Genomic DNA, 26,698 nt, shown 5'->3' with positions numbered 1-26,698 from the left:
CAAGGTGGGAGCCCTCCTATAGGAGAGCGGGGGCGTGCATGGTGCTGGAGAGAAACAAGCGGGTCGGGAGGGATTTGTGAGTGAAGTGCCCATAATCTGGGGGCCAGAGTGGCAGTGGCAGGTGCACAGAATGTGGGACTGATGTTCAGAGGAAGAAGTCCCCTTTCCTTTGGAGGGTCATGAAAGGTTCTGCAGAAGAGGGAACCTTTGGATTTGAACTTATGGGGTCCAAGGAAAGGGCGTTTCCAGTGGCAGAAAGAGCATGGACAAAGGCCTGGATGCGGCTCATGTAGAGTTCCCCAGAGCAGAGGACATTTGTGGGGGGCGGGCGATGGTGGAGGTCCTCCAATGGCCAGCTGAGGAGACTGCACTTTCATCACAGAGAACCCTAGTTCTAGAGTGGATTTCCTGCTCACCTGGGAGATGGTAGCATACTACCTGCTGCCCTGTGACTCCAGGCTGTGAGCTCCAGTGAGAGCAGCTCAAGGCTGGACAGCCTGGATTCAAATCCTATCTGTGCCCCTTGTGGGGCAGAGTGTGTGTGTGTGTGTGTGTGTGTGTGTGTGTGTGACCTCAAACCAATTTCTGAACCTCTCTGAGCCTCCATGTCCATGACCATGAGTGGGGTCAACAGTCCTCACCATGTAGTTGTGACCCTTCCTGGGAAGGTACTGGATGCACAGTGCCTGCCTCCTGAGAGTGAGGAATTCCAGGAGTTCCAGTGATTGTCATTAATCAAAGGCAAATGGAACCAATTCCTACTTTCCTTCATTTGTAGTTCCCTATTAAATCAGGCAAACCCAAACAAGCGGAAATGCTCGATGCTGGTTATTCCATGAAACCAGCTCATACCTAGTGAGGGGCTGGATCAACCCATACCACCGTTCTGGACAAAATACAATAGTCTGTGTCAAGAATCGTGAAAACGTTCATAATCAAACCTGGTCCTCTCACTTAAAAGGAAATAACCCATAAAAAGAAAACGAATGGATAGCACCGGATTTCGCAGCACATAAGGGGCCACTGATAATAGATGTCCATTATATTGTCCTATGAAGAAAATAATGCTGCCATTTACTATGACATAATGTGACATAACACTGAAACTGGTCAATTGTGAGACATTCAGATTTCAGGAATGTTAAAATATGAGAAAATGTAGTCTTCGAATCGGTGATAAAGGTGCTAGAAATGAGGAGCAGCTGGTAAATGCAGTAGTGAGAGCGTTAACTTCTTGGTGAAATTTCTTGGCCATTAAAAAGGCATAAATTTGATGTGCATAACTAGGAGAAAAATAAGATACAAAATTGTCTGCAGCCTCTGATTATAATTAGACACCTTAGGCAGAAGATAAGGCTTGCATGTGGGGATTAACACGAATTTATGTCTTTTTGCTCATATTTTCACAATGCTGAAGGAAATAGATCTGGGGTAAAGGTCTGCCGGTGGGTGAATGACAGCAGGTAAAGCTGGGGATGGGGACTGTGCAGGGGGCTCTGAATGAAGCCAGGGAACTGGTGGGCTGGGTGGGGGGAAGGGGGATGGCTTAGAACCACAGAAGCACAGAGTAGGACTGCAGAACCAAGGACCCACTGGGGGTGAAGGGTGAGGACAATTGCTGGGGGGATGGGAGGGGGAAGGACTCCCAGGAGGAGGGGCACAGGAGCCTTTTTGTCATGACACAGAGGCCAGGACAAGGGGATGGCAGCAGCAGCACTGTCACCAGCCAGGGAATATTGGGCCAGGACCACTTGTAGCAATTGAGCCTCTATTGATGCAAAGAGCAAGTTCCTTTTAGTAATTTATGCCTGTGGAGTGAATTTGTGTTTTAAAAAAAAAATGTTTTAATAGAATTGCTTTTAGGAGCTTTTTAATTGTCCGGCTGCCCTGGTGTTTAAGGGGAAAATGATGGTGTTGTAAGGAGAAACTGGCAGGGTTTTTTCAGACCCATCTTACTGGTAGCCAGCTCTGAGGAGGGGGGGCTATGGGGGGCCCCTTCCCACCTCCCTGCACCTCAGATTTTCTCTTCTGTGAAATGGGAGCGGTGATACTCCCTCTAGAGTTGTGGGGATGAAAGAAGCTCCTGCATGGATACCGTTCACTGAGCCAGGGCCCGGCTGCAGGAAAGAGCTTGTGGACCCGGTGACGAGGATGAGCTGGGTTCTTAGCCATCAGCTGACCTCGTCCTCCTCTCAGATGATTGCATGACACCAGCCACATCTGGGGAACTGGGAGCCAATGTGCTGAGAAATCGCTGTAGCCCTTTGCTCCTTTCTTGTGAAGCATCTGGAGCTTTCAGTTTTATTTACAGTGCTGGTACTCAACTTTGGCTGCACGTGGGAGCTCCCAACATGCAGGCCAACCCCAGACCACTGAATTGGTCCCCTCCCATGCCCCCAGCAACCGTCCTCACCCTTCACCCCCCAGTGCGTCCTTGGTTCTGCGGTTCTAAGCCATCCTCCTTCCCCCCACCCAGCCCACCAGTACCCTGGCTTCATTCATAGCCGCCTGCACAGTCCCCATCCCCAGCTTTACCGGCTGTCATCACAATCTTGGGGCCTGGGACCCAGGCACTGGGTTTTTTAAAAAGGTGGTTTCAAAGCGCAGGGAGGGCTGAGAGCCACTGGTTAGACTATGGCTGGGTAGGGCCTCTCTCCATGGGCTGCATCACAGTGAGGCAGGGTAGAGGGGTGTCCTGAATTCTGTTTGTCCCATCTTTTCCACAGCCAAAGCTTTTTAAGACGTTGGGGCCACAAGTTGCCTGGATGACTCAGTCACACTAGTGATAGGTCTTCATTTCTGGCCAAATAACTTTTTTTTTCTTGTTATATTTTTGTTTTCTTTATGCTTTCATAATGAAATAACATGACTGTGCTTTCCAGTTAACATGGCTGATGTCACATGCTTTGAACCAGGACTGTCTCCTCTCTGGCAGTCATTCCTCTACCCCAGGCAAATCGACCAGCCACAGCCTCCCCATGCCTGTGTCTTTCAAACTCAATCCATTGGTGACTCCTGCAATCCATTAATGGGGTGCTGTCAGTCGTTTAAGCAATGAAATGGAATAAAATGGAAAACATGAGTGCTCACACTTACAAACTTAGTCTTGGTTGTAGAACACACATATGTCGGCATGTATTACAAGGCAGGATTAAGATGGTTTTTTTTTTTCTCATTGAGTAACACAGGGCTGAGCTCCCTGCCAGCCCTGAGCTCTTCCCAGCTGTGAGCCAGGTCCAGGGTGGTGCTCAAAGAGCAAGAGGAGGGGGCTCTGGGCCGGGCTGCCTGCCTCAGGATCGGAGCTCTGGTTCTCATTGGCTGTGTGCCCTGGGGCAAGTTGTTCCACCTCTCTGTTCCCGATTTCCTTGCCTGTAAATGGAGATGCTTCAGTCTCCACCTCCTGAGGCTGTTGCAGTGTGTTCACAGAAGGCTTCGTACAGAGCTCAGAAGTGGCAGGTGCTGGGAGTGGGGGGTTAGTTAACACTCACTATAGCTCCTGCTCTGGATGTTCTTTTCCACCTCATCTCCACCCAGCCTCACCATCTTCTTGCCAGGTTGGCAGACTGGGACAGGAGAAAAATGCTGCAGCATTTCTGGGGGTACCTGAGCCACTGGTTGGACTCCTCAGCCCATAAGCAGCAGCCCCCATAGTCTGATCAGCCACCAGTGGTGGTGGTTTACGTCAACCTCAGACTTCCTCCCCACCCTAGAGAAGGAAAAGCTGCCACGCTTATTTAAAGACTTCCCTGATTTTAAAAATAGGTATTCCTCAGAACACAAATCCCCAGGGGCTGGGGGCGTGGCACTGGTGTAGGTGACCTGCTGCTGGAAGTCTTCCCACCTCCCAACAGAGGAGACCTTAGCTCTGCCTGGGGGATTCATTTTGCCATCCAGGTAGGTTCAGCAGGAAACTGCAGTCTGCCAGGCATGAAGGGCCCTGATGGTGGGTGACAGTCTCAAACACCGGACCCTCCCAGTTCCTCTGGTAGCGAGTGGTGACAGCGTGAGGTAGGTGTCTACCAGGAAGCCTGTGAGAGACACGGTGCTTGAGGCTTCTGCTGGGGGCTGGTCACAGAGGTACCTTCTGTCCAGCACTTGCAAGATTCCAGAGTCCCCGAAGGAAAGCAAGTGTTCAACATAAACCCCATGGTGTACCCAGTCTAGGCCTGGTGAGCTGGTCGTATCAGTGAATGGTGGAACCCTCCAGATGCTAGCCAGGGCCAAGCAGGCCTTTCAAAGGACAGTAGCCTCCAGCCTGTCCTGCACAGGCAACAACAGGATTAAGGTTTGAGAAGTGCTCTCTGGCTGCTGATGGAGTGCAGGAGGGTAGCGAGGAGCTGCCCCATCCTCCACGTGAGAAGTGTGAGAAGTATCGGGGAGTCCAGGGGGTGGCCGAGGAAGGGAGGAGAAGGCTTAGTGATGCGTAGGCTATGGGGGAGAGAGAGAAGGAGGGGGTGGGTGGGCGGGCGGGCGTTGGGGACAGCTTCTCTGAGTATGTCTCAAGTACCCTGGACTGGAAGATAAGAGACCCAGGCACGCGTACAGGACTGTCCCCTGACTGGAGACATTTGCTTTGTTGTAGGGCCTCAGTTTCCCCATCTGCTAAAGGAGGGAAGATGGCACCTCAGAACCTTGATTCTACCTCTCATAATATCATCTTCTTGTTGCTTTAAAAAAACAGCTTTCCTGCCATACTTTCCCTCTCTGGCAGAGCATTTTAGAAAGAACAAAGCTGGTAGACTTGAGTTCATATGCTGGCGTTACCACTTATGTTTCTTTGTTTCTTACGGTATTTGTTCCATTGTTTCTGTCTTCTTATCCAGGGATTCCAGTAATATATATATTGGTTCATTCCCCTTCCTGCCCAACCCCCCAAATACTTCATTCAGCACTCAATTCTCTGTAGGTGGGATCTCCCTCCAAAAATGGATCTTTCTTATGGTTAAATCTAATAGAATAAAATTTGGAAGTTTCTCTTCACTCTCCAACTCCCTTCCCAGAGGGAAGGTTTGGGATTGGTTTGGTTTATTTGGTTCGGGTCATTGATTTGGTCTGGTGAGGTTGGTGTTTTTTTGTTTTTGGTTTTTTTTTTTTTTAGATTTTATTTATTTATTGTTGAGAGAGGGCAGGGGGAGGAGCAGAGGGAGAGGGAGAGGGAGAGACAGAGAAACTCCAGCAGATTCTGTGCCAAGTGCAGAGCCCAACATGGCCCTTGATCCCAGGACCCTGAGATTATGACCTGGGCCTAAACCAGTAGTCGGATGCTTAACAGACTGAGCCACCTGGATGCCCTGATTTTGTCTGTTTTTAACGAAGATGGCGTTGTATGATATCTGGCCTGTGGCTGGTTTTCACGTAGAGTTCATGTGATCAAGGACACCTTCCTGTGTCAGCATCTGTGGCTACACGGGCTGACTGCCTTCTGAACAGCTGCCTGGTATTCTCCAGTGTGGATCTGCCACGATGTATTGAATGATGGACTCATTTCCAGGTTTAGGCTCTTGTAGCAACACCATAGGGAGCATGCATGTGCTTATGTGAGTCCCTTGTCAGGTCCAATGATAGGGACATTTTAAATTTTGATAGAAACTGGCCAAGGCTGATCCCTTCCTTTACTCCCATCCATACCTGGCACGTTGGAGAAACTCAAACATTTTTTCAAAAGATGAAAGAAACTGTCCCTTTGCCCTCCTAAGAAGAACATACCCATTCGTGTGCCCCCTTCCCTAGCTAGCCTCTGTCATCCTGCCACACCGTGTAACTTGGGGCAATTGGTCTCTCCTCCCTGCACCTCAGTGTCCTCTTCTGTGGAGTGGAGAGTCTGCCCTGCCTACCTCTCAGGGTTGTTATGAGCATCAAGCGAGAGCAGAAGGGGTGGAGGTGGCCTGTAAGCTGTGAGCAAAGGGAGGCACTTGCTGCCAGAATTGGAAACAGGCGGTTTTGTGACCTCTGAAGGACCCAGTTCTCTCCTCGGGGTCCAGGATGGATGTATGGTCCACAAAGATAAAGGGAGGGAACACACCCTCCATGGCCACCCATCATAGGCTGACTTGGGCACATACTTTCTGCATTAGCTTCCTGGAGCTGCTGTAATAACCACAAACCGGGTGGCTTAAAACAACAGAAATGTACTCTGTCAGTTCTGAAGGCTCGAAGTCTGGAATCAAGGTGTTGGCAGGGTTATTTCCTTCTGGAAGCTTTGAGGGAGCATCTGTTCCATCCCTTTCTTCCAGTTTCTGGCAGTTGCTGGCAATCTTTGGCATCCTTGGCTTGTAGATGGAACACTCCAAGCTCTGCCTCCATCCTCACGTGGTCCCCTGCTCTTCTTCTAAGAACACCAGTCATTGGATTTAGGGCCCACCCTAAATTCAGGATGATTTCATCTCAGGACCTTTAACTAGTGACACTGACAAAGACCCATATTTCAAGTAAGGTCATATTCTGAGGTTCCACATGGACATGAATTTGGCAGCCACAGTTCCACCCACTATACTGCCCTAGAAGACAGATCTCCAGTCCCTGGCTGTGTGGCTTTTTCTCAGCCGTGTGTTCTAAAACATGGGCTCCAAGTCACAGCAGCCCAGGAACAGATCCTGGCTCTGCCATTTTTTAAATGTGTGACTTGGTTCAAGCCAGCTGCCTTACTAAGACCTGAAATGATGGCCTCAACCTCAGGGAGTTGTTAGGAATAAAATTACATCATGCATTTAAGGAACTTTAGTGGTATATTAATATAATAAAACAAACTAATAAACAATAATAATAGATGTCACTGCTATTGTGTCTTACTGGAGTTTTAGGGCAGGAGATGTTGAATAATAAGCAAATCAGGCCCCCAGAACTAGGCTGTGGGAGGGAGCAGAGAAATGGGTACTTAAGGGACATCAGGGGTCTGCCAAATTTCTTTAAAAATACCTTCTTCTGTGATTGTTGGATGACCACAAAATAGGGACTTTTTCCCTCCTACAGATGGCAGCTTCTGACCAAACCTGTAAAAGCAGACGGTCACAAGAACTTTTTTTCTCTATCTCTCCTAGGTCTGTTTTTCTCATTTCCCCCCTCTCCCCAGGTAGTAATCTTTCTGGTGTGGTATGTGTGATGTATAAAAGAAAAGCAGGCGATACATTTACCTTTGAGTGGTAGCTCTTGTGGTTTGATATTAATTCATTTATTAGACAGTTACTGAACGCCTCCCTGTGACTGAGGAAGGAAGAGTCCCTGCCCGCCCAGAGGTCGCAGACCAGGGCAGGAGACAAATAGTACAGAGATGCCACAGCACTCGTTAGTAAGTGGCAAGACAGGGAAATAGAGGAGGGACACTTACCCCGCAGCTGGTGGCTAAGGAAGGCCTCCCCAGGGAAGTAAAAGCTAGATGTCTGTAAGACCTGAAAGAGCAATAGCGTGCGAAAGGCAAAAGATCTACCAGCCAGTGGGCACAGGTGTGCAAAGTCCGAGAGCAAGAAGGAGTGAGGCTTATTTTAGAACATGAGGCATTGGGTGCGGCTGGGGTGTGGCAGAGGCAGGGGGCCTAGGGAGGAGACCAGGGCCTGGGGGCACCCAGAGAGCTTTGCCTTTGTCCTGAAGGCAGTGGTTAGGGGGGATGGGGGGATGGGAGGGAGACTAAAGGTCGTGGGGGAGGGAGACTAAAGGTCGTGGGGGAGGGGGCAGAGGCAGGTGAGAGCGGGGACACTGCAGAAAAGGCTTCCTGGCCACTACCATGTGAAGAAAAGACAAGGAAGGAGGCCAGTACAGGCATCCAGGCAAGAGGTGATGGCAGTAGGAACGGGTAAGAGGGAGAAGAGAAGGGGGAGCGTGAGCAGCCATGTTTAGGAGGTTGGATTGACAAGCCTTGAGGGAGAGAGAGTAGCCCAAGATGACCTTTGGCTCTTGGCTTGAGCAACAGGGTGGACATGATGCTGTGCCCTAGGGAAACACAGAAGGAAGAGTGGACATGGGGGAAAGATAAGAGATGGATTCAGTTTGGGTCATAGCAAACTAATGACCTGGCAGGGTACCAGACATCATCAGGCTGGAGACTGATTTGCACATGAGACTGATTTGCACATGTTCTCAGTGTTGAGAACACAGGTGTGCTGAGACGGGCGAGAGTTGCCCTGCACAAGCACAGGGTCAGAATTGGGGTCTAGGGGACTTCCAGTGGCGTGGGGCAGGGACATGGGGGCCAAGGAGGGTGGCTGGAGATGGGAGAGAAATCCAGAGGTGGGATTGTCAAGCAGAACCAAGTCACCAGTGAGAAGAAGCAATACTGTCAGGGTGGGAGCCCCTTTGTGGGCTTTGATACAGAAAGGTGATCCTGGAGAGAGTGGTGTCGGGATGTAATGGGATGGCAAAGGTTGATGCAGGGGAGATGGAGATGAGGGGTGTCTGGTGCCAGGGGCTCTACTGGTCTCAGTTGTTGGGGTTCCAAGTGACAGACACAACTCAATCTAGCTTAAGCTGCAAAGGGGATCTATGAGTTCATGTGACTAAAATGTCTGGGGCTCGCAGAGCCAGGCAGCAGGCTGGTGGGCAAAGAAGTACAATATCCATGGACGATGATGAAGTCAGGGGAGTTTAAATGAGAGTTTGTGTTGCCGAAGAGGAACGGCCAGCACTTCTGGAGGGGCAGCTCCAGGCTAGGCACCGAGGTCGAGGTCGGTGCTCACTGAGTCAGCCTTCCATCCTCCTGGGGCAGAGTGGGAGGAACCCCAGAGCCCACGTTTTCCTGATCAGCTATCTTTTTGACCTTTTCTGAAACTTCTCTGCTTTGGGTATACCATATTTTTTACTTAAAACCAGAGTTGTTTTCTGCTCTGCTGAGTGCTGTCAATATTTTCATTTTCATCCCAAATTACTGAAAGTTGCTTTTTACTGGTCACACAGTTTCAGAAAGAAAAATTTCCTCTCCAGTAAAATATAAATGTGGTTTTTGCAAAGCACTCCCATGGCTCCCACCACACTGAGAACTAGCACAGAAAGTTTCCATCTGCCAGGTAAAGTGTTTTGGGGGCAGGGGAATTATGGTCAGTAGCTGCCCAGAGGACCTCAGGATAGCTGTGGACCTGGCGCATGGCCAACCCTAGGAGCCTAACAATGGAGAGTCCAGCCTGAGATAAGCTGCAGCCCAGCATGGGAGACTGGGTATCAGTGCCCTCAGCCAATAGATGCTTGATGGGCTTCTGCTCTAGGTCAGGTGTCACATGAGACTCTGGGGACACAGGCCTTGCTTTCCTGGAGCCTAACTGCTAGTATGGAAAGAGAAGTAATAAATGGTCACACACAAAAAATCCTGATTAGAAACTGTAAAAAACAGAGGTTATAAAATTGAGAAGGGGTCTGATTTAGATTTTAGGGGTCAAGGAAGAGGGCCTCTCTGAGAAAGGGACATTTCAGCTGAGGCTCAAGCAGGCATAGAAGTGAACCAAGCTCAGAGTTGGGAGAAGAGTAGTGCATGTTGAGGGAAGAGCCTATGTGAATACTGAGCCTGGGGACAGTGCAGAGCATTGGAGGAAGAGAAGGGCAATCAGCATGGCTGGAGTGTGGTGAGCAGGTCATGGGGAAGGAGATTAGATCAACTCCCACAGGGCTGTGTATGTCATAGGAAGGATCTTGGATTTTTATCCAAAAAGCAGGGGGCTGTGATATGATCAGGTGCTGGGATCAGAGTTAAGGGTTTCTTAGGTCTGCTCAGGCTACTGGTTGGAGAATGCACTGGAAGAACTGGGTCCAGGGAGAGCAATCTATGAGGAGACTGTTGTAGTCTTCTGGGTGACAGGATGAAGGCTTGGACTGGGGTGGTAGAAGAGGAAGAAATGAATAGCATATGTGGGGAGAGCAGAGCCAGACGGGCTCCAGGATCATGGATGGGGAAAGAATCAGAAGGTTCACTCTTAGGAGGTTACGCAGTGGTCATGAGCTCTCCTTGGACCTCTCAGTATCTGAGGAAGTCTCCAGTCGGGAGCTCCTAAGGCACCTGAAGCAGACAGAAGACTGAGCAGAGTAGGCAGTCTGGAATCCAAACGGTGGGATTCCTGGATATAGCATTTGAAGCACCACCCCCTCCACACACATCCCATACATCACCCTGCAGCCTTTGGAGTGCAGACTTCCCCGGGGCACTTAACCAGAAAATGGTGGAATTTAGGGAGGCTTCTGAATTCCAAGAGGCGGTGTCCTTTGTCCAGATTTGGAGTTGGGAAATGTACAAGGCCTCATAGAACAGATGAAAAGACAGTGGACTGAGAGCAGGAGAGTTTGAGTTCTCTACTCCCAAGTGCACTGAAACCTTGAACAAACCCATCTCAGAAACGCTCCCATGTCTGAAAGAGTGGGGAGATCAGACCAGGTAACCCCTGTGGACTCTAACCTTTCCTGAGCTCCTGAAACCCATTATGAAAAAATCTGAGTATTTATCCAAGGTGTATTATTGGAGAGAGATCATTTTATTTTACTTTGAAAAGTGTAAAAATAGAAAAGAATACAAATATTATCAAGTACTTAGATAATCATCATCTTGAATAAACAGCTATTAACATTTTGTCATGTTTTCCTCAAATCTGTTTTTTTTATTTTTTTAAGATTTTATTTATTTATTCATGAGAGATGCAGAGAGAGAGGCAGAGACATAAGCAGAGGGAGAAGCAGGCTCCCCCGGAGGCAAGGAGCCGATGCGGGACTTGATCCTGGACTCCAGGATCACGCCCTGAGCCAAAGGCAGACACTCAACTGCTGAGCCACCCAGGCGTCCCTTCCTCAAATCTTTATCTAATTTAAAAAAATGTTTCTCAGGGGCACTTGGTGCCTCAGTCGGTTAGGCATCTGCCTTTGGCTCAGGTCATGATCCCAGGGTCCTGGGATGGAGCCCTGCATTGGGCTACCTGCTCAGCGGGGAGTCTGCTTCTCCCTTTCCCTGCTTGTACTCTCCCTCTCTGTCAAATAAATAAAATCTTAAAGAAAGGCTGTTTTTCAGATAGCACTCAGGTGTTTTTTGACTCCTTCCATTGTTGGCTCTTACCCACCTACCTGCAGGGCAACCACCATCATGAATTTGGTGTCTCCTTCCAGTCCATTTGTTTTTATGTTTGTCCTCCCTGGTGTTCATTGAGCTTCCTGGATCTACATGTTTATATTTTTCCATCAAATTGTGAAGTTTTGGGACTCCTGGGCAGTGGTTGAGTGTCTGCCTTCGCCTTAGGGCATGATCCCAGAGTCCCGGGATCGAGTCCCACATTGGGCTCCCTGCATGGAACCTGCTCTTTCCTCTGCCTGTGTCTCTGCCTCTCTCTGTGTGTGTCTCTCATGAATAAATAAATAAAATCTTTTTTAAAAAATTGCAAAGTATTTTTCAGCCCATTATTTGTCCAAATTCTTTCTGCCCCAGTTGCTCATCTTTTGGTACATGACGTACATGTGTATTAGATCACTTGATATTGTCCCTAAGGCTCTATTTTTCCCCCTTGCCTTTTTTTCTCACCATGTTTCCACCTGATATTTTCTGTTGCTGTGTCTTTAAGGTCACTGATATTTTGTCCTATGGTATCTAATCAGCTTTGAGCCCATTTTGATTTATATATATATATAAATATATATTATATATAAATAAAAATATATTAAATATATATTATATATATAATATATATATTAATATATAAATATATATTAATATATATATATATGATTTGAGCCCATTTTGATATATATATATAAGTATATATTATATATATGATTTATATATATAAATATATTATATATATATGATTTATATATATATTTTTTCCATTTCTTTATTAAGAGTCTCTGAAAAAAAAAAAAGAGTCTCTGTTTGGGGCATCTGGGTGGTTCAGTGGTTGAGCATCTGCCTTTGGCTTACGTCGTGATCCTGGGGTCCTGAAATCGAGTCCGGCACTGGGCTCCCTGCAGGGAGCCTGCTTCTTCCTCTGCCTATGTCTCTGTCTCTCTGTGGGGTCTCTCGAATAAATAAATAAAATCTGAAAAAAAAAAGAGTCTCTATTTGTTCCCTCATTAAGCTCATATTTTCTTTGAAATCCTTGAACATATTTATAATAGCTATTCACAGGTCTTTGTTGGCCAATTCTATTATCTCTGTCCATTTTAAGCTGGTAAGCTAATGTTTCCACTGGTTATAGGTCATGTTTTTCTGCTTTATCTGTCTAGTAATTTTTTACTGCATACTGTGTATTTATAAATGCTACATTATTGAGTGTTTTTTGTTCTTCCTAATAGAGTTTGAGTTTTATTCCAATAGGCAGTCAATTTACATGGGCATCTGCTTGATCTTTTCAAGGCTTCTTTTAAAGTGTATTTGGGACAGATCTAAGGTAGTTCTTACTATACAGCTAGATTATACCTACTAATATGGCATGACCTTTCTGGAATTTCTACTGAATGCTCAGGGTATTCAACAAGATATTTCTACTTTGGATGTTTGGAACTCACATCTCTCCCAACCTTGCCTTGTGTCATCTCTGGTAGTTTTTCAGCTGTTTAGAATTCAGCTAAAGTTTGATTTTTTGGAGCTCCTTCTCTGTAGAGCTTCCATTTCTCAGGTACTTTGCCATGCAAATTCTTGAGGGAGGGAGGCTCAATAGCCTTGAGCTATGGTCTTTGCTGCTACAGTCCAGAAAGTACTCTAGGCAGAAAGCCAGGGTGAGTGTGGGGCTCACCTTACCTGTTTCTCTTCTCTCAGGGACCGCAGTAAATTTCATATGTTTTATCCAGTTTTGTAGTTTTTTTTATGGCAAGAGGCCTAATCTTTTTTTTTTAATTTTTATTTATTTATGATAGTCACACACACACACACACACACACACAGAGAGAGAGAGAGAGAGAGAGAGAGAGAGAGAGGCAGAGACATAGGCAGAGGGAGAAGCAGGCTCCATGCACCAGGAGCCCGACGTGGGATTCGATCCCGGGTCTCCAGGATCGTGCCCTGGGCCAAAGGCAGGCGCCAAACCGCTGCACCACCCAGGGATCCCAAGAGGCCTAATCTTCTACCAGTTATTCTATCATGACCAGAAAGAGAAATCCTATTCTTTAGTATGTTTACACTTCCACTTTATACTTATCTAAAACAGCATATAGTAATATTTTGCATGTATTTTTTTAATTTTACTTAAGTGATATTATATTCATATTCTAATATATCTTCTTTTTAAACTTAACATACATATTTTTTTTGAGAGGGAGAGAGGGTGGGGGGAGGGGTAAGGGGAGGGGGAGAGAATCTTAAGCAGACTCCATGCCCAGTACAGACCCCAAAGGTGGGGCTCAATCTTACAACACCTAAGATCACAACCTGAGCCAAAATCAAGAGTCAGACACTTAACCAATTGAGCCACCCAGGTACCCCCAAACTTAGCATATTTTTAATTTTTTAAAAGATGTATTTACTTATTTGAGAAAGAGAATGCATGAGCACATGCACAGGGCAGGGCAGAGGGATAAAATCTTTAAGTAGACTCCCCACTGAACACAAAGCCCAGTGTAGGGTTTGATCTCACAACACATGAGATCATGACCTGAGCCAAAAACAAGAGTTGGACGCTCAGCCAACTGAGCCACCAAGGCACCCCTCAACATATTTGTAAAGACCTATCCACATTTATGTATTTATTCAGTCACTTAAATATTTGTTTTTGAGTGTGTATTAAGTGCAAGATACTGGGCGTGCCATTTGCCTGAGATGGAAAAAGTTCTCTCATGGAGCTTAGAGTCTGGGGGTGGAGGCAGATGATAAACAGATAAACAAGTTCATATATAATGTCACCAATAAGTGCAATAAAGAAAAATGAGGGGCATCTGGCTGGATCAGTCAGTAGAGCGTGCGACTCTTGATCTCAGGGCTGTGAATTTGAGCCCCATGTTGGGTGTAGAGATTACTTTAAAAATCTTAAACAAAAAGAAAGGAAAAAATGAAGGACGATGTAAGTGGATGCAGTGTGACTGAGGAAGGGCGACCAGATAAGGTCTCAATGGAGGTGATATTTGAGCAGAAGCCTGACCTAAGTGAAGGTGTGAACCATACAGATGTCTGGGGGAAGACATTTCCAGGAAGAAAGCCTGAGTAGGCTGGAAAAAAAAAAAAAACCATGTGAAGGTTTTGTTGTTTTGTTTTTTTGTTTTTACGTGTGAAGGTTTTAAGGAAGAGCATGACATGATCTCATTTATATTTGAGAAAGTTCTTTCAAGTTGCTGGATGGAGAATGGATATTGGGAGGAGGTTAGAGGCTGCTGTAGTAATCCAGGCAACAGATAGCAAGAAATGATGGCGAGAAGTGGTCTTTATTGGAAAGTAGTTTACAGGTGGGGCCAACGAAATTTACTGTTAGGTTAGTATTGAATGAGGAGAGAGACATTTAAAGAACGATGCCAAAGTTATTGGCCTAAGGAACTAGACAAATGAAATGCCCTAAACTGAGATGGGGACTTTTTGGGTTGCAGATGAGTAATTCTGCTTTGAACATGCCAGGTATAGAAGATGCCTTTTAGATAACTAAGGGTGGATGTCCTTAGTTGAGGTTGGGATCAGAGATAGTGTTTCTGTATAATTCATGTACAGATGGCTTTTAAAGCTATTTCTCTGAGGGACACCTGGGTGGCTCAGTGGTTAAGCATCTGACCTTGGCTCAGGTTTTTATCCTGGAGTACTGTGATCGAGTCCCACATCAGGCTCCCTTCATGGAGCCTGCTTCTTCCTCTGCCTATGTCTCTGCCTCTGTCTCTCTCCCTCTGTGTCTCTCATGAATAAATAAAAAATAAAATCTTTTAAAAATAAATAAATAAAGCTATTCCTCTGAATGAGAAGCCCTAGGAACTGAGTGTGAAGAAGAGACACCTGAGCCTTAGGAATGTCAATACTTAAATATATGGTCTTTCTCTTAATGGAATCCAGCAAAAGAGACTAATAAGAAGTAACCATTGGGGTGGGAGGAAAACTGGGAGAGTATGGAGTCCCAGAAGCCAGTGAAGGAAGGATTGATCTACTATGTTCAGTACTGCCAAGTGGATACCTGTGGATGTCATCAGTGATACACAGTAATGAAGCTCATTCATTTTAACTGCTATATAGTATTCCATTCCATGACTAGAGAAGGCTCATTCTTCTATCTCCCACCATTTAGGTGGACATTTGCAGTGATCATTCTTAAACATATCACTGATTTGAGCACATGGAGAGGGGTTCTCTTTGGAGACTTTTTCGGGATAGAATCACTAGATTATTAAGGAAAGATATGTACAGCTTTAACTTGACAAAACAGTGTCAGATTAGTTCCCAAAATGGTGGTGCCAGTGTCAATTACTGTGTTTAGTGTTCAAGACCCCATTGCTTCACATCTTTACCAACATTTGCTATTGCAGACTTTAGAATTCTTGCCATTCACATTTTCCTGAGTCCTAGTGAGGTTGTGTGTCTCTGCCATTTGGGTGACCTGCCTGTTAATATTCATTGACCAATTTTCAATGGAGTCATCTTTTTTTTTTCTAATTTGTATGATTTCTTTATATATTCTGGATGCTAAACCTCTATTAAGTACATTATGTGACTGTGGTGTGTGTGTGTGTGTGTGTGTGAGAGAGAGAGAGAGAGAGAAAGAGAGAGAGAGAAACATAAAAGCTTTTAGTTTTGATGAATCAAATCTATCCATTTGTTTTGTTTTGTGTCTTATTTAAGCAACCTTTCCCTATTTGAAGATCATGAAGACACTTGCCTATATTTTTGTTGTAATACTTTTAAAGTTTTTTTTTTTAATGTATATATGTTACAGTTAATGCATCTGAAATTTATTCTGTGTAGGATGTGAGGTAGGGATCTTTTATGTTTGTTGGTTGGTTTCCTATTGTGAAGGCCAGATGTCCTGACCTCTCTAGCCCTTTCCCATTGATCTGTACTGCCACCACCATCACATTCAGTTTCCTACAGGGGTATGGGTCTGGTCGGGCTCTCTTTTCCTGTTCCGCTGATCATATTGCCCATTCTTGGACTCATACCCCAAAGTCTTCATTATTGAACTTTATAGAAGTTTGATATCTGGTAGGGTAAGTTGGGCAAAGGGAGGATTATTTGCTTTTTTGCTTTGAAGTCATTTGTCTTTAAACAACTGTCCATAGTAGACTTAAAATAGCACTGGCTGAACTTAGGAAAATCTATTTGCTACTCACATTTCAAGAACTGATCTGTGGCATGAAGTGGGGCGGGGGGGGGGCCTCAGTTTTCTGTGAAACTCTGGGTACTTTTACTTTTGGCTTTCCACACCCCTGCCCTGCCAACTCTCGCCTCCGGTTTTTCAGGTTGTGATGTCTCTGAACCATGGGGCCGCTCTTCCGGTATTTACACGTGGTGGGTATTTTGTGACTGGGCTGCGGTACCAAGTTCATTGGTTATTGCCATCCAGACCATAGTGACAGGCCTGATGGCTTCTGGGGTTTCCTGTTGCCTCACCAGCACTGAGACCCTGCATTCCAAAAATAAAAGCACAAGAAACCACCGTGACCTCACGGTCTCTGCTTGCATGGTGCTCTGAGTGCCAGGACACTGCACCCCTGTGGCCCGGCCCAGGCCCACTCCCTGCCAGAGCAACGTGAGGTCCGCATGGTCTGGACGCGCTCAGAGGGCCTGGCCTGAGCGCTCGCTCTCTCCCCACTTCCTCTAGGCCACCTCCCGCAGGGCCAGAGTGGCTCCGGCAGAAAGGATGAGCAAGTTCCTGAAGCACTTCACTGTCGTTGGGGACGATTACCATGCCTGGAATGTCAACTATAAGAAATGGGAGAATGAGGAGGACGATGAAGAGGAGGAGCAGCAGCCACCAACAGCTGCCTCGGGCGAGGAGGGCAGAGCCGACCCCACTGCGGCCCCCACGCCCAGGCCCCCCCTCGACTTCAGGGCCACATTAAGGAAGCTCTTCAGCTCCCACAGGTTTCAGGTAGGTGGGCAGAGGCCCCAGAGGCTGGGGTGGGACAGAGCCATCAGCCAGTAGTCACGAGGCGAGTGTGGGGGCCTGTCACTGCCCTGTTCCTTCCACGTGTGTCTCCCGGGTACGAACCATGGCTCAGGTGCCCACATGGCGCCAGGCGGATCCCGTGTCGTCAGGGAGAAAACCAGTCATGGACCAAAGTAGGTGAGAGGTCTCCCACCTGACAAGTGAGTAAACAAGATGTGGTCTGTCCCTACCTGGCCGTGAAGAGGAATGAAGCACTGACTCCTACCATGAGTGGATGAACCTGGAGAACATGACACTCAGCGGAAGAGGTCAGGCACAAAAGACCACATACTGTAGGATTCCATTTATGTGAAATGTCCACAAGAGACAAATCCACAGAGATAGACAGCACAGGTGGTTACAGGTCGAAGGGAAGGCAGGATGGCAAGGGACCACTTCACGCCCACAGGTTGCCATGTAAGGTCATGAAGACATTACAGAGCTACATGGTGGTGGCGATTGCACCCCCTGGGGAATGTGCCCCTGCCCCTGAGCTATGTGCCAACTTGAAAATGATTCAGATTTTGTTATGGTAAATTTTATGTTATGCAGATTTTAGTGTACCTGCTCATAAAAATAAACGAAAGCGAAGATATTGGAGGCAGAGAAAACATTCCTGCACTCACTCAGCCAACACAGAGGGCCTGCCCTGAGTGGAACAAGGCCAAGAGGGTCCTGTGCCTTACAGACTTATCACCACAGGGGCTTCACTCTCTTATCTCGTGGAGCCCGGTGTCGCCCACCACCGACCTCCTGGTGCACGTACAGGAGAACCTGAGAAGGACACGCAGACTTCAGAGAACAGTGAGGGGTTCGGTGTCTATTGGCATCTGACTTTGAAGCACAAGTGCGGGTTGAGTCTGATGGGCGCTGTCTTAGCCCCCAGCCCTCAACTGGGCAGGCGGGTGTCTGGAAACCTGTTCTGAGAGGCCCAGGTGAATGCAGGAGACCCAGGGACACTAGGGAATCACGCAGCCTCTTGTCAGCCCAGGTCCCAAAGTGGAATCATTCTGGGGACCCTGTTGTAGGTGTCCTCCTGAACTGAAATAAACCAGCACCCCCCGCCCCCCCCAGAGCTGACTTCCCTTCTGGAAGCAGAAACAGCCCTTGCCCCTCCCATCACTTGTCTTTGTTCCAGGGTAAAATAGAAAAAAAATTTTATTTTGGTCTTTTCCTTGCTTTCACGTAGCATAGAGAAATGAAACAGGCCAAACAGCCCAGCAGGCTCAGTGCATTCCTATGTGTCTGTGACAGGAAAGGAAATGTGGTATTAAGTTGTTGGGGTTGAAATCCCAAACCCTCAATTTCAGAAGCAGAAAGACAGAGCCAGTTTCCTTCCAGCTGCAAGGGGAACCCTGGACCTCCCTGCTCGGGGAGGGCCTTCATCTCCTGATTGGGTCACGGGGCTGCCCCCTGAGCTAGGACCTCTAAGGACACTCCTACTGGAGAAGATGACTGACCATTGAAACATAAGTAGGGCTGCTTAGTCATTCACTTGACAGTTGCTTCTCGAGCACCCACTGTTGTGGGGGGATAGAGTGGCAAGCATGGCAGATATACCCCGTCACTCTCAGAGGACCCATGGCCTGTGGAGAGGCAGGCGCTCCAGGTGCTGTCGCCCAGATGATGCTGGTTACAAGTGAAGAGAAACCCTCTGTAGGGAAACAGAAGGGGGCTCTAAGAGATCCTAGGGGTAGGGAGACACCTGACCTAGGATTGGGTGTCAGAGGATGTGTCATGGAGGAGATGACATTTCCTCTAACACCTGAAGGTTGGGCCAGGCTCTGAATGGGAAGGGGAGGAGCTTGCCAGGCAGAGGGGCTGCCTTTGCAGAGGATCTGCCGCATTCCTGGAATTGAGAAGGGTCTACATGGCTGATGTGTATAGCAATTAGAGGGATAACTTGGCAAGAGAGGAGGTGCTAGGAGGTCATCTGTGGGCAGTGGGTGGCCATGGAAAATCTAAATGTATGGGTGGGATGGAGTCACACAACCTGATTTGTAGAGGGGCTTAGGGAGACCACTATGGAGCTGGGGATTTCAGTTCAGGGGTTTGATCTCAGCCAGTAGAATCAACGTGCAAGAAGATTCTGGTATCCCTTTCTTGGATGCATTCTCTACCTGTTTCCATGGTTTGAAGCAGCCTAGGAGACCTGATATATAGTTAATTGCCATCACTTCTCACACAGAATGGTACAAGCAAGGGAGAGAATGTGGGGTGTGTTGGGCTGCTGTGGAATCCATGGGTGGACAGCGTAGCTGAGCCAGTGGAGGACACTCAGAAAGGTCAAGGATCTTCACTTCATTACCTGCTCACTATGGCTGGGCCCTGTACTAAGCACCCCTTGCACATTACCTCATATCATGCTACCACTGTCGTTCTACGGTGGAAAATTTGGTCGACCCCATTTTCTCCAAGAGGATGTTAAAGCCTAGAGTTAACACCGGAGGCTGATCAGTCTTGAGAGATGCCCAAGGTCTAGGCTAGTGTGAGAGGCGGCCCAGGGCTGCAGCCCCAGAGCCTGTACTCCGTAGAGCTGCAGAGGCCTGGCCCTCTTTGCCTCGTCTGGATTTGGAACTAACCAGCTCACCTGAATTCTCAGCATTTCTCTTTGTGATGTGACTCCCCTCAGAAATAGTGCTGCCTTCGGAAGTGGCAAATTCAGGTTCTGGGGATTAGTTGACAGAGGCCAGGACTGGGACCCACACATTGTGACCTTAGGTCTGTTTTAATTGAGGCTTTTCTTGAGAAAATGACGTAAAGTCGATCATTTTAAAGTGCATAATTCAGCGGCATTTATTTAGCACATTCACAATGCTGTGCAACCACCACCACCATCTCATTCCAGAATGCTTCCATCACCCCAAAAGGAGAGCCAGTACCCATTAAACAATAAGCCCCTGGCCCCTGATAACCGCTTATCCGCTTTCTAGGTGTACAGACTCACCTGTCCTGGACTCTTCATATAAATGGAATCAGACAATGTGTGGTCTCTGTGTCCGGCTTCTTTCCTCAGCATCGTGTCTTCTCCAGTCGTTCAGGTTGTAGCTCGTATCAGGGCGTCTTCCTTTTTATGGCTGAAAAGGAAGAAGCCATAAAATGTTTTTAATGTCTGTGCGCCTTGTTCTTAGACCAGATGAGCTCTCACATCCCTTTAGCTCTAAAATAAAACCAAGGATGAAGGAAGGGAGGAAGGGAGAGAAGAAGAGAGAAGAGAAGAAAATCAAGCTGCCAGAGGCTTGAATCTTTACTGAGCTACTGAATTTGGATACGTATGAAAAACTTCATTACAAAGCAATTTGCCATGTAATTTTCACAGTAAACCATGTCCTCAAACACTTTAATTACTGAAATGATTAGCTATGGGCTGAAATGGTCAAAAGGTTTACAAGTCCGTCTTTACTGAGGCCTGTTCCCTTCCAACCTGAGGGCACGGGCACTGCCAAGGAAATGGCAGACGAACGCGTGGCATCTACCTAAGAGCAGCAGGTGTAGGACGTGGGGCCCTGAGGGACACAGTGAAGGCCCAGAATTCCCAAGGGAAGAGAAGGATGACACGGTGGCCTTTGGGGTTCTTCCCATTGCTGCCATTTCTGCCACCAAACCCTGTAGCCCCTTGCCCTGCCATTAGAGCCCCTGCCAGTGTGTCCACCGCCTCTGTCACTGTCAATGAGAGCACACAGGCGATGCACCCTGGTCCCCACCGTCCTCCTCCACCAGCAGGTCACAGAGCTGCTGAGATTGTCTTTCCCACACCTCTCCTCGGTCCCCAGGAACTAGGACTCCATCAGCCTGTTACCCCTAATGAGCACAGTGAGCAGGGGCAGGTATTGCCGGCTCCAGGCAGAAGCTATTTCATGCATACAGTGGACATCATCGTAATCTCACTACCCAAAGGAAAGCAGTCCCCAGCGGGCCTTCTGTGACTCAGATCTCTGAGGCAGATCTTTTTAATTATCTATTGAGCATCTGTTCTGGGTATACCCTGGCAAGAAAATCTCCAGAAATAGGAAAATTAAACTTAAATTTTTTTTTTTTTTTTTTTTTTTTTTTTGCCATCTAGGAATTAGCAGTTTTGCTTGGGAGATGCTGAGAAACAGTCAATGAATACAAAAGACCAGTGGTGACTGTCACCCATGCAGAGAAGCTCTAGGAGGACAGGAACTGGCTGGGGGGCGAGTGGTGGCCGACGGGCCTAGAAGGCACTCGCCAGTGGGCAGCAGGCTCTCATCCTTGGCATCTTCACCTAATGGTTTCCCTTAAATGTTTCTGGCCCTTCAAGATGAAAGGTCTCACAGTTTCTCGCTCCTTGCCTTGGTCTGCAGGTTATCATCATCTGCCTGGTCATTCTGGATGCCCTCCTGGTATTGGCCGAGCTCATTCTGGACCTGAAGATCATCCAGGGTGACAAGAATAACTATGCCACCAAGGTAGAGTGCCAGCGGCCCCTTACTACAGTTCACGTCTATGTTTCCTGAGGTGGGCAGAGGGGGGCAGATTGCACCCACCTGGGAGTAGCAAGTCCTTAATGGACTAAGTCAATTGGGTGCTTTTAACGAAAGAGCAGAGAAAATGTCTTTCTTTCCAAAATTGTAGACAAGCATCTACTATAGAAGGAAACCTTCTCATTTTACTTGATGGCTTGAATCTCGAGTGGTGCTAGACCGCGAAGCTGGGGTGTGTCACTGCTTCTAGAGGGAGGATCTAACCAAGGGCGTGATACCATCCCATGTTTAGCAGCAGATGAGCTATTTCTCACAGCCTGTCAACATTCTGACGTGGTCCCTCTGCTGGAGATCTGCCCACTGGTTTTTCCCCAATTCACAGCTGCTGCCTGAGCCCATCCCAGACATTTGTCCAGCTTTCCCAAGGCAGCTGCTAGCTTTTCTTCTCTGGCCAGCCCAAGTCCTTCCGCAGATGGATGAATATTTTTCCTCTCTCTCCTTTTAACACAATCAGTGACATGCTTGCTGTACTTTTTTTTTTTCCTTAAGTTTTTTTTTTGTTTTTTTAATTCATTTTCGAGGGAGTGTGTGTACAAGCAGGGGGAGCGGGAGCAGGAGGGGCAGAGGGAGAAGCAGACTCCCTGCTGAGTAGGGAGCCCAACGTGGGGCTCAATCCCAGGACCCTGAGACCTGAGCCAAAGGCAGACACTTAACTGATGGAGCCACCCAGGTGCCCCTCACTGTCTTGTGCCTTTTCCCACAACTTTTTTTTTAATATTATTTATTTATTTATTCATGAGAGACACAGAACATGAGAGAGAGAGGCAGAGACACAGGCAGAGGGAGAAGCAGGCTCCCCATAGGGAACCCGATGTGGGACTCGATCCCAGGTCTCCAGGATCACAACCCAGGCTGAAGGCAGCACTAAACCGCTGAGCCACCTGGGCTGCCCTCCCACAACTTTTTAAAATGAAAAATGGCAAATACACTTTTTGCTACATTTGCTTTATTTCTCTATATATCCACAAACACATTCATGTATTCTTGACTATTTGAAAGTAAGTTAGACATCAGGACACACATATTGAAGTATTCTTCAATATGCCTCAGAATAAGATCTTTCTCTCACAGAACCGTAATCACATTACCACACCTAAAAAATTATAATTCCATAACCAGTTTATATTCAAATTTCCCTCATTTGTCCCACGAATATCTGTTATAATGCTTTTTTTCTTTTCAAACCAGACTTCTGACATGATACTTGGTTGTATCTCCTCAGTCTCTTTTAATCTAGAAGAATCCTCCCACCTTGCCCCCTGCCCAGAATCTAGCCAGTCATTTTGTAGGATGTCCCACATTCTGGACTTGTCTGTTTCCCCAGAGGTCCTTCAATTTGTTCATATTCTTACCTTGTCCTTGTTCTGTAACCTCTGTACACCAGAGGTTAGGTCCAGTTAGCAAGGGTCCAGTTAGCACTTTTCAGTGCTTGGCTGATGGGCTGTTTTCCTTATAGCGTGGCATGTCACTATCACTGATACTCAGTGGGATCACTTAAGGTAGTAAATGCTGAGCTGTTCCACTGTCCAGGGGCACTTTCCTGTTGCAGTTATAAATAATCTGCACAGTGACACTTGACTGCCATGTATAGATCCTCCATCCCCAATTAACATCCACCTGATGGTCACTGCCCAAGTCAATGAATACACTGGGGGATGCAAACTGAGATTTCTAGCACTCATTTTACATCTAGTAGGTGGGGTTTTTTGGTGTTTTATTTTTATATATATAAAGAGGAGCTTTCCTTTTTTCCCCATGTTTGTGTGTATCACTAAGGACTCATGAATTATTTTTTTTTATTCAGTGTATTACAATCATAGTTATTCTGTTCAGTGTCCGAATTGCCCCACTAAATTTGGTCACTGTGAGTCTCTTTAAGCTGACTGCTATATCCTTTTAACATGACTACATAGTCTTTGAGCATTTCCTTGCTTTCTGGCCCAATATAATGTCCCAGCTCACTTTGTACTTTCCCTGTCCTAGAATGGAAGTGGTTACTTGAATGAAAACTAGTACTTATAAATCAAGATCTGGCAACCCTCTTTAATTACCATCTACCTTGGTGATCATTTCTAGTCAGTACTTAAGAGTCAGCCTTGGTCTTTAACAATTACATAGAGCTCCATTTGGAGGCACTGTAATGCATTTGACAAGTGCCCTCTAACAGATATTTCTATTCTACAAATGATGTAGAAAGTCTTTTGTCTGCAAATGATGCTGCAGCAAATATTGCTACAACATGCCTTTGTGCACATGTGAGCGAACATAGCTTTAGGCTAAATTCCTAGCATTGGAATTACTGGGCCAAAGGGCATGGTGGAGGTTTTCAATCCTGCCAATGGGAGCAGAGGGCAGAGCAGAGCCCTTGTCTGCGGTGCCCCAGCTGTAGCCCCAGTTGGAGAAGAGCTCTGGTGGAGTTTGGGATGGGTCAGACGAATGCATTCACTCTCTGGTGCCCGGGCAGGTGCGCTCAAGGCCAGGTCCTCTGTGTGCCATGCCCCCAGCCTGTGGCCAGCCCTGGATCTGTTCTCACTGTGCCTCCTCTGTCATCTCCAGGTGTTCCACTACTCAAGCTTTGCCATCTTGACGCTTTTTATGATAGAAGTTTTTTTAAAATTATTTGTCTTCCGCTTGGAGTTCTTTCACCACAAGTTTGAAATCCTGGACACCTTTGTGGTGGTGGTTTCCTTCATCCTCGACCTTGTCCTCCTGTTCCAGAAGCATGAGTTTGAGGCTCTTGGGCTGCTGATTCTGCTCCGGCTGTGGCGGGTGGCCCGGATCATCAACGGTATGGCCCCTGCTCGGGGTAGCCACAGAGGGAGTGCTGGGTGGGTGGAGCCTGGGAGTAGACCCCCAGGTCCTGGCTCCATCTCCTCCTGATTAGTGTTTTCCAGAGAAAAATGAAGTGATCTGATTTGGTGTCCCACCACTGCCCCTATGGTTACAAACTAAGACATGCTCAGAGGGACCACTTTTCTCTGTCAGGCCTTATTTTCCTGATTACTAGAAGATATTTATAGAAGAGGCCAGACTAATCTCTGGTTAAGTCCCTCCAGCTTGGTTCCCAGAGCACCTTTGTTTTTAATTTGGTGTTTCCTAAGAACATTCTCCCAAGCCTCATCCCCGGGGGGTGGGGGCAAGGATGCTGAGAAATGCAGCACCCTGGATTCTGCCCCTTGGAGGAAGTCACAGCATTTGTTGGCATGAGGGAGACTCTGAGAACTCTGGGTTCCCCAGATTAACCAAGTGGACACCTCAGGCAGAAATAACCCCTGTTAACATGTTGTAGACTTTGGCTCTAGAGAACACACTTGGGGAGATAATGCTCTACCAGACTTCAGGTAGAGATCCTACTCCTTATTACACACATCCTAGTGGTGCAGAGAGGCTTTGTTTCTGAGAAGCCATGTTTCTGCTATTAGCTGCTCAGCTCTCAGTGAACTAGTCGGAGGTACTCAAATCCATCTGTGAACCCACCACATCAGAATCACGTCCAGTGCTTCTGGAAGTCTAGGGTAGACCCTCACAGGGTATCTATTTTTGAAGTGCTAGCAGGTGCCTAGGGTGTCCAGCCAGGTCTGGGCATCCCCAGACAAGGGCTCAGCAGGCCAGGCTGTAGGTCATAGGCAAGGAGAGTGAGTGAGACAGGCATGGAGCCCTCTAACGTGAACACAGGGAGCTGGCAGGTAAAGTGTCATATCTCCAACTCAGGGCTGTGTGAGGGGCTCTGCCTGTGGACACTGTGGGCTCCCCCTGGTTTTAGGAGCCAGTTCAGATCTACTGATGAAAGCCCATTAAGCATATTCATTTGGGCTGTCAAAGGAAACAAAGGAAGCTTTTCACTTATTGAATAAGCTTATACTAATTCATTATTCATTGAACAGAAAAATACTCTGTGCAAAGGTTATGTGCCATTGAGGTAGATGAACCATTACTAACTATGAATGACTCATGAACACAGTTACTACCCATTACTCTATCACACCATGGTGACATTTGCTTTTGCAGATAAAACCAGAAGCCTGAGATTTGTTAATTTTCTTTGTCTTAATGGTAGCAGGCCATAGGACTGCCTAACGCCATTGCCGCACTGCTATCAAATATAGTGGCAGGACAGTCTGAGAAGTCTAAAAAAGCAACACAAGCTTTAACTAGACTCAGACAACCAAGAATGCCAGGGACCAGGGGCCATTGCTCCCGGGCGTCATGGCCACCAAGTCCAGACATGGTCTCTCTTACTTGGAAGGTGCAGAGCATCCCCTGTTGCTGCACAGTCTCTTGAGGCCATGTCCCCACTGTGGTGTGGGCATTTATAAAGGAGCTATCAGATAAGGCTGATAACCCCTCTGTTGGCCAAGACATAGTTGATTACCTGACAGCTGACCTGGCTGTAGCTGTGGAAGGCAGAAAACTGAGAAAGTGACAATCCCAAGGCTAAGCTTGAGCATTTCCAGCCTTGAACTTTTGTGTACAGTATTGCTGCTTACATGTGAAGGAGCTTAACACTCATCTGGTCAATGACTATTAAGGAATTCTTAGCCCAAGTGAGCTGAAAGGAAATATTTTACAACTGGGTAGTGAGTAGCTCAGGAAAAAAAAAAAAAAAAATTCTGACCCTCCTAGTTCTGATGCCTTTAAGCAAATGGACTGTTTTGTCTGTCACCATTCTTCCCAACTATATACACTTATAAGGAATACAGGGTTGTTGTTTTGTTTTGTTTTGTTTTCAAATGGTTAAATTAGAAACCTCTATCACTGAGACCCTCAGTTATTTTACAGGAATAATTATCTCGGTTAAGACACGTTCAGAACGACAACTGCTGAGGTTAAAACAGATGAATATACAGTTGGCCGCCAAGATCCAACACCTTGAATTCAGCTGCTCTGAGAAGGTAAGAAGACATTTTTGGGAAAATGCCATCTGTTTGCCTTCAGCACAGAGCTTCACTCCGCCAGGCCTTTGCTCAGACATCACCCTTTGCTCAGTCTTCCTTGTCCTTTCAGATTCAGATTAGGCATCACCTCCTTCCCCAGAGCTATGCCAGGTGTCCCTCCTCTGGACCTCCTGTCACTGCAGTCACCCACTGGGTCCCAGCTGACCGTAGCAGGCTCCACTGGCAGACTCCACCAGGAATGTAGCCTCCATTCAGCTTTGCATCCTTGGGGCCCATCGAATGATTGCCACGTCCCTGGCAA

The 26,698-nt window shown here is 47.1% G+C and overlaps 2 protein-coding genes across 21 annotated transcripts in view; one reads left to right on the top strand and one right to left on the bottom strand.

The window, feature by feature from the left end:
- Nucleotides 1–26,698, top strand: part of HVCN1 (hydrogen voltage gated channel 1) — a 38,921-nt gene that overhangs the window by 10,376 nt on the left and 1,847 nt on the right. For 10 of the 19 annotated variants that reach the window (XM_072722825.1, XM_072722835.1, XM_072722839.1 and 7 more), the window contains 4 exons: nucleotides 16,671–16,940; nucleotides 21,323–21,427; nucleotides 24,059–24,290; nucleotides 26,282–26,394. In XM_072722825.1, the coding sequence (XP_072578926.1) occupies nucleotides 16,671–16,940; nucleotides 21,323–21,427; nucleotides 24,059–24,290; nucleotides 26,282–26,394 (720 nt within the window). Of the gene's footprint in view, nucleotides 1–16,670; nucleotides 16,941–21,322; nucleotides 21,428–24,058; nucleotides 24,291–26,281; nucleotides 26,518–26,698 lie in introns of those variants that run through there. The other 9 variants (XM_072722824.1, XM_072722831.1, XM_072722826.1 and 6 more) reach the window with 1 other exon arrangement.
- Nucleotides 22,432–26,698, bottom strand: part of TCTN1 (tectonic family member 1) — a 34,984-nt gene continuing 30,717 nt past the window's right edge. For both annotated transcript variants that reach the window (XR_003238135.2, XR_011994640.1), the window contains one exon: nucleotides 22,432–26,691. The gene's annotated coding sequence lies outside the window, so the exon portion shown is untranslated. The remainder of the gene's footprint in view (nucleotides 26,692–26,698) is intronic.

This window comes from Vulpes vulpes, chromosome 10, assembly GCF_048418805.1.
Source record: "Vulpes vulpes isolate BD-2025 chromosome 10, VulVul3, whole genome shotgun sequence".
NCBI classification, from domain to species: domain Eukaryota; kingdom Metazoa; phylum Chordata; class Mammalia; order Carnivora; family Canidae; genus Vulpes; species Vulpes vulpes.
This window is presented reverse-complemented; position numbering and strand designations above follow the sequence as displayed.